The 18994-nt window shown below is 43.2% G+C and overlaps 1 protein-coding gene across 1 annotated transcript in view; it reads right to left on the bottom strand.

The window, feature by feature from the left end:
* Positions 1 to 14881: 14881 nt before the first annotated feature.
* Positions 14882 to 18994, bottom strand: part of OCRL (OCRL inositol polyphosphate-5-phosphatase) — a 75652-nt gene continuing 71539 nt past the window's right edge. Inside the window, exons 21-24 of the mRNA XM_036270070.1 lie at positions 17870 to 17954; positions 17008 to 17135; positions 16138 to 16249; positions 14882 to 15961 (exon numbers count right to left, since the gene is read on the bottom strand). Coding sequence (XP_036125963.1) covers positions 15837 to 15961; positions 16138 to 16249; positions 17008 to 17135; positions 17870 to 17954 — 450 coding nt within the window. The 3' untranslated portion in view covers positions 14882 to 15836. The remainder of the gene's footprint in view (positions 15962 to 16137; positions 16250 to 17007; positions 17136 to 17869; positions 17955 to 18994) is intronic.

Below are 18994 nucleotides of genomic sequence, written 5' to 3'. Positions count from 1 at the left end.
GGTTCCTGAAGATTCCAACTTCATAACACTTTGTTAGCCTTGTTCCTATTGATATGTAGTGGAAAATAATTTAAAAAGATTGAAAAAAGAGGTTTTTTGGGGAAAAGAACATTCAATATGTCCATTTTAAAAAATTGAATCAAGAGCCCGGTGTTGCCCAATTTATTTAAATTTCCTGAGCATCTATTGATACCTGTGTAATGAAATATTCGTGCTCATGTCCTGAGACAAGTTTCCTACCTTCCCACCCACACTCCCAAGAATCCTATTCAGAATTAGGTTCCAGGTCTTGACTCCTTGAAACCACCTGATAGACAGCCCCAGGCATGTGTGTGTCCCACCTATTTTTCAGAGCTGTTTATTCTGACCTTGAAGACTTTCCTTCTTCAGCAAGATTCAGCCCAGAAGAGAGTATGTGGCAGAGATTGTGCTCAACAGATATCCATTTCTTTCCCTAGATTTTCCAGCCTCCCTTGCAGTTAAGTTTGGGTCATGTGACTAATTCTGAACAAGAGTTGTCAAAAGTTACGTGCATCATTTTTTTTTTTTTTTTTTGGTACGTTCCCCTAGCAGGAACCGAACCCAGGACTCTCTGGTCTGCAGGCCGATGCTCCAACCGCTGAGCCAAACTGGCCAGGAGACAGTTAAGAGATGGTGAATTGTGTACTCCCCCTCCCCCATCCCCAAATTCATGTGTTGAGACCATGACCTTCAGTGTGGCTGCATTTGGATTAAGGAAGTAGTTAAGATTAAACGAGGTCATGAGAGTGGGACCCTGGTCTGACAGGATTGATCCCCTTACAAGAGGAGACACTAGAGAGTTCTCTCTGCCATGTGAGGACACAGTGAGAAGATGTCTGTCTGCAAGCCAGGAAGAGAGCTCTCACCAGGAACTGAACTGGCTGGCACCTTGATCTTGGCCTTCTCAGCCTCCAGAACTGTGAGAAAAATGACTTTCTGTTGTTTAAGCCACCATGGTTGTTGTATTTTGTCATGGCAGCCCCAGCTGATTAAGATACATGCTTCTCCATTTCTCTCTTCCCTGCTGTGGAAGTCCTGGAGATCACACATTCCAATACCCCAGCTATCTGTTGGTCCAACTTTCATTAGACTTTGTGAGAAAGGCAATAAACCTTTCTGGTGTTCAGCAACTGAGATTTCTGGGTTTCTGTGTTGTTGCAGCATAATCTAGTCAATCCTGACCAATGCACAGTGGCAGAGAAAGGATATGTATATCACATTTGTCCAAACAAGAGCAAAACAGATGGGTACCATTAGCTGTTCTCCTTCTGGCCCTGCTTGCTCCCAAGACTGAGTGTGGACCCAGTAAGCCCTGTGTATTCAAACAGAAGTAAACTTTGCTTCCTGGGTCCTGGAATTCAGCCAAAAATGAAGATGTAAACTGCTCAAGAAATCCATTCAGATTTCAAGTAGGAAAACAAGAGCTCCTGCTGCTCAGGGAGGGATCACAATACCGGGTATCAGGTTATATTACAAAGCCATTGTAATCAAAACAGCCTGGTACTGGCACAAAAACAGGCATATAGATCAACATAACAAAATAGAGAACCCAGAAATTGACCCAAGTCATTGTGCTCTATGAATATTTGACAAAGGTGGCAAGATCTTACAGTGGAGTAAAGCAGCCTCTTCAATAAATGGTGTTGGGAAAATTGGACAGCTACATGCAAAAGAAATGAAACTAGACCACCAACTTACACCATATACAACAATAAACTCGCCCTGGCCAGTATGGCTCAGCAGTTAGAGTGTCGGCCTGAGGACCAGAGAGTCCCAGGTTCGGTTCCCGCTAAGGGCACGTACCTTGGTTCCAGTTTGTCCATCAAAACGGAAAGGCTACTCACTGTATGGGAGAGTAAAATTGCCAATGATACATCAGATAAGGGGTTAATTTCCAAAATATACAGAGCACTCATACAACTCCACAAAAGGAAGACAAAGAACCCAATTAGAAAATGGGCAGATGACCTAAATAGACACTTCTCCAAAGAGGACATACAAATGGCTAAGAGACATATGAAAAAATGCTCAACATCACTAATCATCAGAGATACACATTAAAACAACAATGAGGTATCACCTCACACCTGCCAGAATGGCTGCCATCAACAAATCATCAAACAACAAGTGTTGGCGAGGGTGTGGAGAAAAGGGGACTCTAGTACACTGCTGGTGGGAATGCAGACTGGTGCAGCCACTATGGAAAACCATATGGTGTTACTTTAAAAAATTAAAAATTGAACTGCCATTTAACCCAGTGATCCCACTTCTAGGAATATATCCTAAGAAGCCTGAAATACCAATCAGAAAGAATCTATGTACCCCTATGTTCATAGCAGCATTATTTACAATCACTAAGATCTGAAAACAGCCCAAGTGTCCATCAACAGATAAGTGGATAAAAAAGCTGTGGTACATATACACAATGGAATACTATGCATCTGTAGGAAAGAACGATCTCTTATCCTTTGAGAAGACATGGAGGGACCTGGAGAGTATTATGCTAAGCTAAACAAGCCAAGCAGAGAAAGACAAATATCACATGATCTCACTTATTTGTGGAATATAATGAACAAAACAAGCTGATGAACAAAACAGACCCAGAGACATAGAAGTAGGGTACAGACCGACAAACCTCAGAAGACGGGTTTGGGTGGTGGTGTGGGGGTGGGGGGGGAGATAAACCAAAGAACTTATATACATGTGTGTGTAACCATGGACACAGACAATAATGTGTGTGGGGGGGGGGGGGCGATTGGGAGGAGGGTGTCAGTGGGGGGAAAAGGAGAAACATCTGTAATAACAACAAAAAGTTGGAAAGCCTTGGGAGGTAAGGCATTGTCTCTGGAAAGATTCCACTGAAAGGCATACCAATTCCCTGGAAGGGGTCACAAACATTTATGTACTAACAACCAGAAAGCACATTCTTAAGGATCAATTCTCAGGCCCAGGGCCTCTGGGGGCCACCCTGGGTCAAAAACTGGGGGCAGACCACACAACTTGGTCCAGGGTTAGCCCTCCTTTGCCCTGAGGAGGTTTGAAAATCATAGAGGACAGGAGGGCTATCTCACCACTTCAGTTTCCCTGTGACTTCCCACTGGTATACCTTTCTTGGGCCAGGCAACCTGCATAACCTTCTCTTTAGGCATCCATCAGGGAAGATGGAAGTGAACTTTGGGGCTTTCCTTTTTTTTAATGCTTGGCAAGACTTACCTTACAAGCATCTTCTTCTATCTGACCTTCCAAATTCCTCTCCTCTTTCAAAGTCAAAATCAAGCCTAATCTTCCCCAAGAAACCTTTCCTCACTCCCCCTTCTCTTTGTAATGCCTGCTTATCTCCTAATAACAATAGCCATAACCAACATTGATTGTATACCTCTACCTAGGAGCACTCTGCTAGCTTACATTTCTTATATGCTATCTCATCTGATTTGCTGAGATCCTGAAGGTGTTTTCATCTCTACTTAGTATCTGAAGAAACAAGTTTGGAGAGGGGGAGGGGCTTATCTCATGTTTCACAGCTAGTACCTGGCAGACAATAATTCAGTGACTGTGTAACTCGGAGCAAGTCTCCTAACCTCCCTGTGATTAATCTGTAAGAAACCAAACAATGTTTTTAACTACCTGAAAGCAGGTATTAAATAGAAATGGAAAGGATTTTTAACTAACTGAAAGCAGGGGGCTAGTTTGTATGGTCTCTTAAGGTCCCTTCCTGTTTTGGGTTTCTATGATTTAAAAACAAAACAAAACACCAACAAAAACTCCTTGGAACTGGAGAGAGGAAACAAGTGCCAGGGAGGCATGTTTCTGGACCACTCCCCCAACAAGCCAAAGGAAATTTGGGTTATTCTGCCCTCTGGTGTCCTCTTATGTCAGTGCAGTCACTGCTAGTGGCCCATCTAGGTTTCATTCATGACACACACATTTATTGAGTGCCCCACCGTGGGCCAGGCACTGTGCTGAACACTGTGGGTACAAAGACATATAGCACTAGGGCCCCTCCTTGAAGGGGGCTGGTTTGGTGGAGCAGACAGGCACACAAAGAGATCATTTAGAAAGTGAAATAAAGTGCTATTTTAAAGAGCAAGGAAGGCCCTGGCCTGTTTGGCTCAGCAGTAGAGCATCAGCCTGCGGACCAAAGAGTCTCGGGTTCGATTCTGGTCAAGGGCATGTAGCTCGGTTGCAGTTCGGTCCTTGGCCCTGGTCAGGGTGGTACGAAAGGTAACCAAGCGATGTGTCTTTCTCATGTTGATATTTCTCTTTCTCTCTCTCTCTCTCCCACTCTATCTGAAGATAAATGGAAAAAAGTAAAGAAGCATCCTCGGGTGAGGATTAAAAAAAGAAAACAAAAAGGGTGAACTTGGCTTCGGGAAAACAAAGACATGTTGGGAAGAACTTGGAAAGAAGAGGTGGTTGTTGAGCTTGATGACTGACTTTAAGTTCTTTAGGTGGCTGGGGAAAAAGCCTTCGGGACAGAGGTGTGTGTAAGGGACCCATCTCGTACTCTCTTACCATAGCCATGGTGGCTTAAACAACCCACACTATGCTGGGGCCATACCATGGGTTTGGAATGGCAGTGGAAAATGAAGTTGAGAGCTGGCTGGCTGATGGTCAAGGCATGGAGGGACCTTTGTGCCACGTGGAGGGCTTGGACCTTATACCTGGGTGGTAGGCAATCTTTGAAGGTCTTTGAGTAGGGTTAGTGACATGGCTAGATGTGAATTTCTGTGAGTTCATTCTGGATGCTTTATAGAGAATGGGTTGTAGAATTGTAAGACTAGGGAGATTCTTGGGAGGGTTGCCAGATTTAGAAACAAAAGAAAAAAAAACACACAGAATACCCAATGAAACTGGCATTTCAGATAGAGAACAACTTTTAGTATAAGTGTATCCCAAATATTGTATGGAATGTAATTAAAATTTATTTTTTGTGTATCTGAAATTGAAATTGAATTAGGCATCTACTATCTGGCAACCGTATCTTAGAGCCATCAAGAAGAGATGATGGAGGTTTGGACTAGGGTAGAGGTACAAGTGGGTTTGATAGAAATGGAGAACTTAAAAAGGTATTTGAGATAGAAATGGAAGAACTTAGGGGTGATGTGGATGAGGGAAGGTGAGAGAGAGGTGTCAAACATAACATCCAATCTCCAGTTTAGGCTGCTTGCTCTGCGTTGGGTCCTCTAACTGTGCCTCACCACATACACGGAGGTGAATGATCCTTCCTAAAATACCCCAGAAAACCCCTGAACCCAGGAGCCAATATATCATCCAGAGTTCCACCTGCCTCTTGCCTGGTTCCTCTCCTTTCCTCACCTGCTTGGTTTTGTATTTTGGTCTCACCTCTTGCTTGGTACAGCTAATCAGCCAGAGTCTGATGCCTGGAATCAAGTTCGGGCTCCTTTAGTTGGCTACGCTTTGCCTCTCTGCACTACTCTTTGCAACAGTTGGCATGAGGCGACCTATGCCTTCACAACTAAGATAGTTCCATCATACCATGGAAAAAAACCCCAAACACTGCAGAAAGCCATAGATTTCCCTTGGGGCTTTCTCACCCCTAGAAAGCTTGGACCAGAATGGTGACTTGGCTTTTGGTTCTTCTTGCGACCCAACAGTGCCTCCCAGTGGTCACATACACGCTGCAGGCTGAGGTGAGATGGGAGGTTGGTTTGTAGACCACTGGGAAAGCTTTACTTTCCTCATCTCTCCCTGACAGGGCATAGGGATCCTCCCCCTGCTAGTGACCATCCATCAGGAGTGCTAATGGCACTTCTGAACTCTTAGGGATATGAACAACACATCTGTTCAGTAGACCTGCTGGTAGAGAGGTGACCCAAGATGATATCAGAAGAATTGAACAACTAGGCCCTGAGGCCTCCGTTCTTGGCAGGACTTGGGAAGAAGCTTCAGGTAGAATATGTTAGTCTCCAAATCCCCAGCCTTCCAGTATTTGATAAATACTGCCCTACAAATAAAAGTAGTTGTGTTTGAGTAACCCCTCTCACCTGACTATGGACATCCCCATCCAGAAAAGTGGAGGAGTGGGGTGGTTCTCACAATTGGGTTGCCCACAGTGGGCATGTTGCCAGCCAGACAATGGACCTGGCCCCATAGCGGATGGCTGCCCATCTCTCCAGCATACCACCACCCCCTCTGGGATCACAGCCAGTCAGAAAGAACCTATCAAATGTCTACCCTCTCTCCCCTTGACACCAGAGCCTGTGAGTGTATGGTCAGGGCCAAAGTTCTATGTCCCAAGTAGGGCAGTTAAGAGACATCAGGGCCTCAGATGACCTTGTAAGCTGGAGTGCAAGGCTGGTTTGGAGTAACTAAAAGTCTTCTAAGGAACCAGGCTCAGGAAATGCAGCCCTCTGACTGTAGGCCAGGCTGTAGTGAGAAGGCTGAAGAGATCACTGACCCACTGCTGGTGTCTCTAGCACCATCTAACTGGAGCTGATGAGCCATCCCCTAGATATGTCATGCACTCTGCTTTCCAGCAGGCTTTGGCCATCAGCTTTTGTCACGGCTCCTGGGGGTCCTGGCCCCCATTTTCCTGGGCTCTGGACTTTGGAGAAATATACAACTGATCATGTGCCTCATCTGTAAAATAGTAATAATAATAATACTCACCGCACAGGGTAGTCACTCAGATTACATGAATTAATACATGTAAAGTGCTTGGTTGTTGTTATAATGAATACTTCTCAGAGTCTGAGATTGAGCCTCTGCAAGGATCTACACACCAGCTTGGGTCTGAAGTGCCTCAAGCCCTCTCCCTTTCCCTTCCCCTCAGGATCTCCAGTTGTCTACTTGTCAAACAGGCCTGGGGGTCAGCAAAGGAATTCTGTCCACTTTCTTCCATCATCTCATTTGCTCCAGAGACTCTAGTCTGCTCTCGCTGTTGTAACAAAGTACCACAGACTGGGTAGCTTAAACAACAGAAATTGATCCTGTCACAGTTCTTTTTTTTAAAACAATTATTTATTGATGAGAGACAAGAGAAGGGGGGGAAAGGGGGGAAAGGAAAGGGGGGAGAGAGAGAGAGGGAGAGAGAGAGAGATCAATTTGTTGTCCCACTTATTTATGCATTCATTGGTTGATTCTTCTATGTGCCCTGATCAGGGATGGAACCCTCAACCTTGGCATATCGGGACAATGCTCTACCTGACTGAGCTACTTGGCCAGGGTGATTCTCTCAGTTATTTTTTTAGTGAGAGATAGAAACATCGATGTGAGAGAGATACATCGATTGTCTCCCTCCTGCATTCCCTGCACTGGGGATTGAGCCTGCAATGCAGCATATGCCCTGACTGGGAATTGAACCCAGACCTCTCATTCCATGGGACAATGCTCATTCCACTGAGCTACACAAGCCAGGTCAAACATCCCCTTTTTATAAGGACACTAATCATATGGGTTTAGGCCCACCCTACTGCAATGTGACCTCATCTTACTTAACTACATGTGCAATGACCCTATTTCCAAATGTCATATTCATAGGTACTGGAGATTAGGACTCTAACATATGAATTTTTTTTCAGTGGAGGCACAATTCAACCCATAACAACCCTTTTGGTCTCCTTTCTTTCCACTTCCTCTCCAATCATGTGGCCAGGGATCATTCTGTTTCCTCCCATTCATATCTAGGCCTCCCCCTTCTCCAGGTGTTTCATCAACTCCATCTCTCCTTCCAGTTCACCTCTCCCCAGAGAAGATCTAACTCATCAGCTTTCAGCAGAAAAACTACCTCCTCACCCTATCTGAAAGTTTCTAAATAACTTGGAACATTAAGGGACAGTGAAGGAAGCAAGAGAGGTTTTTAGTGGAAGATAGAGCTAAAACCTCCATGGTCTTTAGACAATTTCAATCTAGTCCTGAAAGAAATGTTTTGTGGTTGTTTTTGTTGACTTTTCAGGCCACAAGTAGACTCAAGGAGACTGGTCAGTCGAATTCCTCAAAATAGAGGGAAATGATCATGAAACCAGAAAAGGGCAGCTTTAAATACCAGTTTTACAGCCGGGAACATCATTTTCCTCTGCCATCTGCTGGCCACAGCTACAATGGGCAAATAATCCTTTTCAGAGTCAGGGCCACTGTTCTGTGACCTTGTGAATGAACATGGCTTAGAATGCCAGGCCCTATGGAGCCCTGAGGCTGCCTGGTGGCCTGATGGTCTGACCTGTCAGAAGATAGAGGAGAGAAGCCTGCAGATGCAAGGAACAGAGCAGGCCTAGGAGCAGGCAGAGTAGGCCTGGCTCTGTGCCCATGAGGCCTTCTCCAGCCACCTCCATGCCTGAGCAGGACACTATGTCCATTCATTCCAACACTGATGTTTCTTTTATTTAATAATATGTTCTTTAATGTTTTTGATATAAAAGTAATGTATGCTCATTATAAAATATTTAGAAAACCAGATAAATATAAAAGTAAAAAAAAATCATTTAGCTTGGCAGCAGAGGGTGGTTTGGGGGCTTTCCATAATCTCCATCAGCATCCCCAAAGTCACTTGAAATATACATGCAATTTAAGGAAATATTCTGCTTGCTTTGTAAAGGCAACTGGCAATTTCAAGACAAAGCCCCTAGCCTCCCTTTGAATGACATTCTGGAGCCACCACAATGCCACCAGCTAGGGGGACTGTTCTTTACAGAATGGAGCATCGACTTCTACCATTTTTGTGCCTAAGTATTATAATTTTAAAATTTTTATTGAGATATAATTAACATAAATTAGTTTCACATGTAAAATATACTATTAATATGTTTATGTAGTGTGAAATAATCACCACAATAAGTCTAGGTAACATCCATCACCACACATACTTACACATGATCCATAAAATTCTATAATATGTTTTCCCACCTTCTGGTTCTGAAGGCTATCAGACTGTTCCGTTTTTTGCTCTAATGAATAACACTGGGATTAACCTTGATGAACTTACACCTTTGTGCTCCTCTAGAATAATTTCCTAGAAGTGGAATTACTACTATAAATGTTTCCAGGTTCTTGTTACATATTGCCATGTTACTTCTGGAAAGGTGACACCTGTTTACCCTTTGACAAGCAGCAGACATGCATGTTCTCGCTTGCCTTTGCCAACACTAGAGTTGTAGATGACACAGATTTTGAGTGCCGGGCATTAGGCGAGGTGCTGTAGTACCATAGTAAGGAAATGTGGTCTATGACTCCGCTGAATTCCTGAGCTGGTGGGAGTGAGTGACCTTGATCAAATAATTAATCTATAATTACAATCTATGATGCAGCTCTGGAGGAGGTGTGAGAAGAATGAAACACATAAGGAGTTGGCTCTGTAGTGAGAAGGAGCAGAAAGCAGTCAGGGACAGAGAGATGTCCCTCGTGGCCGAAGCCAAGAGAATGGGGGTGGCAGGATGTGGGAGGAGGCTGGAGTCAGTGACACTCAGAACTGCTGGGCCTTGTGAGTCCTACAAAAATTCTGGGAAGCCACTGAATGGTTTTAAACAGAGGGATAATGTGATCAAATTTGCCTTTTGAGAATCACTTTTTAAAAAATTAAAAATTTTAAGTTGTGGTAAAAAAAAAAAGTAACATAATTTACCACTGTAAGCATTTTAAAGTGTATATAGTTCAGTAGTGTGTTGCACACTCACATTGTTGAGCAACAGATCCCCAAAACTGTACACCCTTTACACAACTTCCCATTTCCCCCTCCTCCCAGTCGGTGGCAATCACCATTCTTTCTGTGTCTATGAATTTCACTATTCTAAGTACTTCATGTGGAATCATACATACAGTATTTGTCTTTTTGTGACTGGCTGGCTTATTTATCATAATGTCCTTGAGGTTCATTCATATTGTAGCATGCGTCAGAATTTCCTTTTTTTAAGGATGAATAATATTCCATGTTGTGCATATACCACACTTTGTTTCTCCATTCATCCACTGATGGACACCTGGGTTGTTTCCATGTTTTGGCTATTGTGAGTAATGCTCCTATGAACATGGGTGTGCAAATATCTGTTCAAGTCCTTATTTTCAATTCTTTTGGATATATTCCCAGAAGTAGGATTGCTGATCACATGGTAGTTCTATTTTTAATTTTTTGAGGAACCTTGAGAATCACTTTAAAAAGCAAATTCAGCAAGGCTGATTTTGTTGCCTATAAGACAATAGAAAATAGTGTTGGATGGCTGCTAAAAGCTAATCTCTTCTTGGACTACATCAATATAACTTACTAAGTACACACACATGAGTTTCTCTAAAGTTAATAGAGCTCAGTTTGAATAATTAAATGTATACACATTTCAGGAACACCTATTGTATACAAACTTGTGTCTTTTAAGTTCTTTGAGGGACAATATTAACCAAATATTGTTGTTGAGCACTTGCTCTGTGCAAGTCATCATGCAGAAACCCAAAACATGCCCAGCTTGATTTCTACTTTCACGAAGCTTTTAGTCCCAGGTGGGGCAGCAACACCCTTTGGTGTATGGTGTGTTAAAAATGGTGGTACAAAGGAAAGGTTCTAAGTGTTCAGGGGAGATAAGAGTCACAGGGAACGGCTTCCTGGAGGAGGTAACATTTGGGTGTGATAGGGCATGGGCAGGTGGAGTGGTAGGGTCTAGAGGAGTCCAGGTGGCTGGCACACACTGAGCCAAAGTGGAAAGTGTCTGTGAGTTTAGGAAATGGGAGGTCATTAGGAGATTGAGTGGGAGATTCAGAGAGTTGAGTGGAAGAGGCTAAGGAAAGCTCAGATGCTGGGGTGAACTCAAATTTCTGTGGAAAGTAGGGTTAAGGGGCCCAGAAGGGTTTTGATTAGGGGAGTGATGTCAAAGCAGTGCATTGGGAAGATTAGCCTGGCAGTGATATATGTAGGATAGACTAAAAAGGAAAGGTACTGGCAGCTGAGAAATTAGTGAGAAAGGAGTTAAAGGAGATACTCCAATATGCTAAATGAAGTTAGAGAAAGACTTCATTTGATTTCACCATATAATTTCACTTATATGTGGAATCTAAAAAACAAAAATAAAATAGAAACAGACACATAGATACAGGGAACAGACTGATGGTTACTAGAGGGGAGGAAGGTTGGGGGGAAGGGTGAAAAGGTGAAGGGATTAAGAAGTACAGATCGGTAGTTACAGAATAATCATGGGGATATAAAGTACAGCATAGGGAATATAGTCAATAATATTATAATGGCTATGTGTGGGGCCAGATGGGTACTTGAAGTATCGGGGGACCATTTTTTAAAATATGATTATCTAACAATGCAGTACACCTGAAACTAATATGGAATAATATTAAATGTAAACTGTAGTTGAAAATTTTAAAATGGGGGGGATACACCAGGCCTGAGGTAATGAGGGTTTGAATTTGGTGGTGGGCTGTGGCAAGTGAGCAGTGGAAGGAGGGGCCAGATAGAGGACACTGTGAACAACCTGACCTTGGCCCCTTTTCTGTGGGTGCCCCATCATACCTTTTCTCCCCTCCCCTCACTCTTCCTTCCTTCTTCCACCTTAAAAAATATATATTATATATGTCTTATTTTATGATGACCCCTCTTACTCATTTTGGTTTCCTTCAGAACCTTGCATAGTGGTGTACACTTACCAGATGCTTGATAAATATTTGTTGAATTGAAATTGGTGACTGATTAGAAGTGGGACAGGGACCAAAAATAACCAAGGGTTCAAGCCTGGGTGATAGGAAAGAGGATGCCAGGAGAAGCTATCAGGTTCAAAGTCAGGTTGAATTTGAGTTCCTGGAAGGTTATCCAACTGACTTGAAATCTTGGGATGTAGCTAGAAGAGAAAGGACTTTTAAGGAGCATCACCACTTCCACTTCCACTCAAGTTGGGGAGACAGTGGCTGTGTTTAAGGGTTAAATTTTGGTCTGGGGTCATAGTCTGATCTGCCACTAGCCAAGTAGCAAGTTAGGTAGTCTCTCTGAGCCTCACCTAATGAGAGTGGGATAAAGTAGTACTTTATAAGGTAGTTGTCAAAGATGAGTAAAATATATTAGTATACCACCTGGGATAAATGACAGCTATAGTTATTAGTTATTATTACTATGATTAAGGTTAAGGGAAGGAGCATAAATCATGTTACTCATGAGTAAGGCCATCCATGGTTTCCTGTTGCACAAAGAATGAAAGGCAGCCTCCTGCCCTGGGCTCCACTGGCCTGAGTGATCAGGCCCCAGCCCACCTCTCATCCAGCATCCCCTCTCACCCATACCCTATGTTCTGCCTGGCTGTCCCCTAAAAATATCAAGATGCTTTGCTGCCTTAGGACCTTTGCATCCACTCTTTCCTTTGCTTGAAAGGTTCTCCGCAAGATCTTGTATGGCTGGCTATTTTTTGGTGGGGGTGGGAGGGTGGGGGAACGTAGTATATACTGTGTAATCATTCGAATTAAACCTAAGTGATCTAAAATCTTTCATTGTCCCCTCTGAGCCTGACTTTGCCTATCAGAACAATGAAATTGAGTTAGATCATCACTAAGGTTTTCTCTCTAACACCTTGTAAGCCTACCGTGGCAGAGTGTGGCTTGAGATTATTAGGCTATATCAGGAACCAGGCCTTCAATGTACCCTGTAGTCAGAACGGCCCTAATGGTTCTCCTGGACAGCAGCCGGGGATTCAGTTTCTAACCTCTAGAAAGGTGGTCACTGAGGCTGCTCCACCACATTACCTGCTGCTGTGTAAAAAACTGCTGGGTTTCAGTCTCCATCCACTGGAGGGAAATTACACCTCCCCCCAAAACAAAACAAACAAACAAACAAACAACAAAACCCACCTTCTTCTGCTAAGGCTTTGGGTGGAGCTAGAAACACTGTTCATGACAATACTGAATCAGCCCATACATCAGGGTCAAACTCAGTTTAAAGGAACTAGAAGAGGGCCCTAGTTGAGAAGAAACCTCCAGCTGAGACCTCTTCAGTCTCAAAAGGAAATGGAATCAGAATGTGCAGATTCATAATAGAGATGGCAGGAGAATAAAGGTACAATGCTCAAGTTAGGAATTTCCTCCCAAAGTGCTACAGTTCATATTAGAGCCCCCCAAGTATTGCATTTATGAACTTTGTCACCTCAAGAGGTAAAGTTCAAAACCGGTTTTCAAAAGTTTCAAAATGAATTATGTGAAAACAGGCTCTTTAGGAGGCATGTTGAAACTACTGAGGCTATATTCCCAAGGACAATTGGGTTCTCCCAAAACGTGTATGTAGGGGTTTGTCAGATTTCTAGGCCTGGAGTGCTCATGGATCTGACCTGGTGTGACACTTATGTGCATGAAGAATCAACATTTTTTCTCCTAAAAGGGTTATTTCATTGCCTGAATCCCCAGGGTTAAAATAAGGATCCTTGGCTGGCCTCTGAAAGCACTGTGATTTCTTTATTAGCCTCTTAAAATATGCAGCTACTTCTCTCATCCAAGGGCAAATATACTGAGAATTCTTGATATTTCCATGTAAGACAGGAAATGGCAGTACAGGCATAGCCGTGGGGACTGCAGCAGTCAACGGGGACCTAGGGACATAAGCCTCTCTCCTCAGTTCTTCCTCACCAAGATCACATTTAGATTTTTCACACAACATACATTTATTCAGAAAAAAATTGCAATAAATTATAATAAAAAAGATGACATAAAATACAGAACCCCACTAGCAGCTTTGCTTAGTGACCAAGACATTTTTGGGAAATATAACAATTACAGAATAAGAATCAGAAAATAGTGAAAGGGAGACTAATGCAACATTACCACATGAGTTTGAACCGTTTCTTACCTAAAACCATAGATGCACAGTCCTTCGCTATCAGTTGGATCTGAACTCCTTACTTCAGAGGTGTTATGGAGTAGTACATTGGAGATACTTAGGAATTACAGGTTGGGGTGCCAGAGGAGGCCCAATAGGGCGGCAGATCTTTTTCCTCTGGTCTATTTCTTGTCCCTCTTATCTAGAGATTGTCAAACTCTCAGCCCTGTGTACATCCCAGGACCAGAGCTGGAAAAACGGTTGAGGCAATGAACTTAGTGCATTTGCCTTATGAGGAAAGAGCTAGGATGTTGCACACAGTTCCCACTAACCACATCCTTGATCATCCGAAGGTTTCAGGTTGGCAACATACTAGAATAATCTATCAGATCTATAGCTATTTGGCACCAATAACTTGATGCCTAGTTCCATAAGTCCCAGTCAGGAAAGGGTTTAACCAGTCTATTGCAGGGTTTCTTTAAAAAACTTAAGTTATCAGAGATGGCTCAACTGGAGAATCATTCAGCTGTGGTGTTTCTCTTGGTTCTCTCCTTTGATGCACCAGAAGAGTTAGGAGTCAAAGCCCAAGACTGGACACAATGCCTGTTCGTTAGGCTTCTTGGATTTAATGGTAACAGGCAAGAATAAGTTGACTCAGGGTGGTTTTAATAAAGGAAAGCCAAGAGGAAGTCAATTGCATCAGGCAGTTTTGTAGTCAGTGGCTGGTTTGCCAACAAACAGATTAATTTTTTTAAGGCTCTCCTCCAATAGAGCTTGAGTAAATGAAGAGCTCAGAGGGTTGTCTTAGGTGTGAGAGAAAGGTGCTTGGCTGGGAGCCAAGGGGAGCTGGCTGTATAGCCCAGTAAGCCTCGATAAAGGAGGGGATGACATTGGCCCCCTGTACATCAGAAGACCAGAGAGGGGGTTCCAAGGGTTCCCTTCAGTACTCTTGCTGGGGGAAGGAGCAATATCTCTAGAAAGGCCTGGCTGAGGTGCAGACTTATTTATTGATTTTAGAGTGAGAGGGAGAGATAGAAACATTGATGAGAGAGAACATCAATTGGTTGCCTCCTGCATGCCCCCGATGGGGATTTGGCCCACAATCTGGGCATGTGCCCTGACCAGAATTGCACTGGAGACCTCTTGGTGCCACACCGGCTGGGCCAGACTTACTTTTTGACTGTGGTGCAAGTGTTGCTCCAGAGGTGGATTTCTAAGTGGGGGATGGGTCCCATAGATACCCAGGATTAATTCTCATGTAAAATTTAAAAAAGAGAAAGGGATGGTGAGAAGCAGAACCTGTCAAACCTAAATGTTTTCATTTGTGACTACTCAAAGTGCTTCCACTCTGATTATGATTCTCTCACATCAATTGGATGTCATCTCTAATAGTCCCTAGAGTTCTGCTACTAAATGTGGTCTGAGACAAGAGAATATGGTTCCACCCAGTGCAGATTCATGAAACAGCCAATGTTACAGAGATATATGGATAGCACTGTGGTATAAATACATAAATGCATGTAACAAAAACATGTAGAATATTAACTCACTGTTGGGGACGCCCAAGGAATCACTAGCCTCACTCAGACTTCCTTCAACGTGATAGCACTACTGAAGTAGAGTGCAAAGGGGTGATGTGGGGATGGTAGGGCAAAAGTGTCTTAGTGGAAGGACTACACACAAGTCTGAGCTACACCAAGTAGTGCTTGTAGGCCTAGAATGGGAACATCTCAGAATCTAGGTCTAGGGTGCTAAGGACAATCATGACAGCTGGGCAGGGGGCAACAGACACATCCCCTAAAGGAGTGTAAATACAGATCTCTTTGCCTTATAAAGAGAGAACACAAAAACACCAAAATATGGTAACTTTGGCTTGGCAATATAAGTCTAATAGTAGTTTGCTGTGTAGGATATGGTAAAGGAGGGATTAGGAAACTCTTCCCTTTTCATGCCAACAGCCTGGAAATTCTGCAATAGACATTTCCTGTGGCATGACTTTGCAAATATTCTGAAATACTTGGTGTCCAAGATCTTCCACTTCTAGAATCTTGGAGAGTACTTAAGAGAAAAGGGCTTATTAATCTTCATCACTCCCAAGCAGGAAACCCAAAAGGAACTGGATAGCACGCTGGCGGTCACTTGAATTCTGTCTTGCCAACAAGTTAGGTGGAGGCCTTAGGAGAAGACTTGTGAAGAGAGTAGCTAGAGGGCAAGAGAAAGAAAAGGGGAAACCCCGTGTCAGATACAACCTAAGCAAAGCCTCAGGAATGGGGGTGGGGGAGCCAGGGAATGAGAGCAGTGGGAAGTGACTGTCCTTTGCCTGGACATTAAGGACGTCCTGACCAACACCCATTATGACCATTCGTAGGTAGTCTTACCGATCATGTTGGCACTGACATTGTTGTATTCGGAGAATTTTAAGAGTTCTCGAAGGAATGCCATCAAGTAACGGAAAACATTTCTATGGCATCTTGGAAGCTGGGAAATCACCTGTTTTTTTAAAAAAGGGGGTAGTCAGTGAGAACAAGTGGAAGAAGGGAGAAAGAAGAGCTTATGGCTGCCATAAACGTAGTTTATAATCCAACCTTTACAGGACCCATTCATCTGTCACAACCTTCCTTGATTTATTTACTCATAACCAACACAGTACCTGCCCAATGATAGTTTCCAGGTCAGAAATGTTCATAGTGTTTGGCCCCTGTCTACTCAATGACCAGGCCATGCTGTCATCACACATTCTCATGCACACTTCACATCACAAGCAGTTCGGTGTTAATCTGGTCTTTTCTCATTTCCCCAAGATGGGAAAATGGCAGATACCCATGGCATCTGCCAAGCTGAATAGTTTTCTCTGCAATGACATTTAGTATGGATGGGATCTCCTCCCAATACTCACTAGTCTTATTCAGAGATATTCTCGGCTACTGTAACATCAAGAAGACAAAAGGAAGAAAGGCTCACAAGTAATGTCAGCCAGAACCCCATGTAGGATCAGCTTCAGCAATCTTATGCCAGAGTAGAAGTATCCACCCTATTCAATGGGTCAACTGGAAGAGGGTGAAAAATATAATAGGAAATAACACAACCTAAAATTTAAAGGTTCTAACTTTCAATGCTGGTGTCAAGCCATGAAAAACAGATCCAGACCCATCCTAACATGTAGCTGGCTGCCCACTGGCTTTGTAAAATTGATGATTTCTGTATGGGAGAACCTGCCCCAAACACATCCTTAGAGCAATAAAACTTACCTGTCTGCAGACCCGGGGATCCTGAGCAGAGTCAAGGCATCGCTGATACAGCTCATAACAGATGACGGGCTCTGGCAGGGCTTCCAGGAAAATGAGCAGTGCTTCAGCTACAGAGTGATTACTGCCAGCTGAATAGACTAAAGTCAAGGGAAAGGAGCTCCAGGAAAAATAGCACACAGACATCTGATTTACTCCCCATCTCAAGCTCCCTCAGTGACTGTTTTCCCTTCCTCTCTCTCTCTCTCTCTCTTTTTTTTTTTTTTGGTACATGCCCCTAGCAGGAACCGAACCCAGGACTCTCTGGTCCGCAGGCCAACGCTCCAACCGCTGAGCCAAACTGGCCAGGGTTCCCTTCCTCTTATTCACGGCATACTGATCCTAATTGGGGTTTGATTATTTTACTGGTCTGTGTACACTGCAGCTTAGTTGTTATAAAATTGATCCAACTCTTGGGAGGTTTGGCCTAACTTTAGGGTCAGGGGAATATAGCCTGCAGAATGACAGTCCACATTAGATCAGTCCTGGAAGCTAGCCCCATTCTCCTCCTTGTCATAGTGACAGGCCCTGTGGTGGCAGGAGTAATCAATAACCCAAAGCAGAATAGCCTCATTGATGTGGGTCCTATTTTCCATACTTATTAAAAGTCACTGTTACTTACCCTTGATTCTTTTCAGTAAGAGTCTGATACAAAGAAAGGTCAAAATTTCCTAAAAGAAACAGAAACCATTGTATAGTCAATGATTACCTTATAATGAAAGACAGTTATGAAGAAAATATGGAAGCACAAAAATCAAATGTAGGTGGGAAGAAGAGCTTGGCCAAATACTCATCCAGTTTCCTAAGCCTTTGTTCAAAAGGATACGGATTGTCTCAGGAATGCTGGTATCCAGACAGTCTATGATCTGCTGTAACTCTTCCTGCATTCCAGGGGTTTGGAACAGGTCCTCCTAGCAAAGAGGCCACAAGAGATGGAACAAGGCAAGATAAAAAGTCTTAAGGTTCTGAAGACCATCCAGAGATCAGGAAAGCAGCAGGAATTAAAGGGAAGAGTGGTGTGCATATTCATGATTAGGAATGGAAGTGTGACAATGGTGCCTGTTCTCTTTATCATCTCTATAATCTGTGTAAAATCTTATTCCAAAATAGAAGATTATCTTCAAAGGTTTTAGCCTATACTTGATATGGCAGGGGACTAGATAGCTAGATTGGGAGATCAGGTGGTCCCACTTCTAGCATGTTGACAATTTGAAAGCAGAGATTAAAGAGCAGAACTGCATTCAAACACTGATACATGTACCTCCACGTTTTGAAACCTCGTTACACCACTTTGCTTTTATGAAAGACCTACGTTAGTACCTGTTTTTGCTAACCAAAAGCAATCAGAAGAGACTTTTCACTTTTATGAAAAAAGATAAAAAGGAGAAAGAGCATTTAGTGTTTGTTTTGCAGCATACCATTGTACAGGCATCATGCACTGGAGCAGTGAGAGTGGCCCCGCCAAGCTCCTTCCTCCAGGAACCACACTCAGCATCTCTGCATCAAGCCACCACAGTTTTGAACTGTTTGTGAGCATCTGTGCTTCATCTCCATTTATTTTGTGCATTCCTGATTTTACTGAATGTTAATGTTATTTTAGGTTTTGTGTGTTATTTGGTATGATTTGGTAGGTCATTTTTGGGGCCTGGGAACAATATAAAAAATATTTTCATAAAAATTAATGGTAATTACTTCTTCGCTTTACACCATTTTGTTTTATGAAAGGTTTCAAAGGAATGCTCTATGTCAGACAGCAGGGGAGACCTGTATTACAGAATGCTGGGGCAGGAGTAAATGGCATGTCCATAGCAAACCTTGCCCCTCAATTTGGTCCCAAGAAATTTCTCTTTTTGGGGGAAATGGGTTGGGGATGACTAGCATATTAGCTAGCACTTAAAGAAAAATGAAGACCACCTTTAAAAAACAGGATTGAAGTTTGCTTTGAACTTTA

Source organism: Molossus molossus, unplaced genomic scaffold (genome assembly GCF_014108415.1).
Source record: "Molossus molossus isolate mMolMol1 unplaced genomic scaffold, mMolMol1.p scaffold_m16_p_2, whole genome shotgun sequence".
NCBI lineage: Eukaryota > Metazoa > Chordata > Mammalia > Chiroptera > Molossidae > Molossus > Molossus molossus.
The sequence above is the reverse complement of the archived record's forward strand: the minus strand, read 5'-3'. Positions and strand labels throughout refer to the sequence as shown.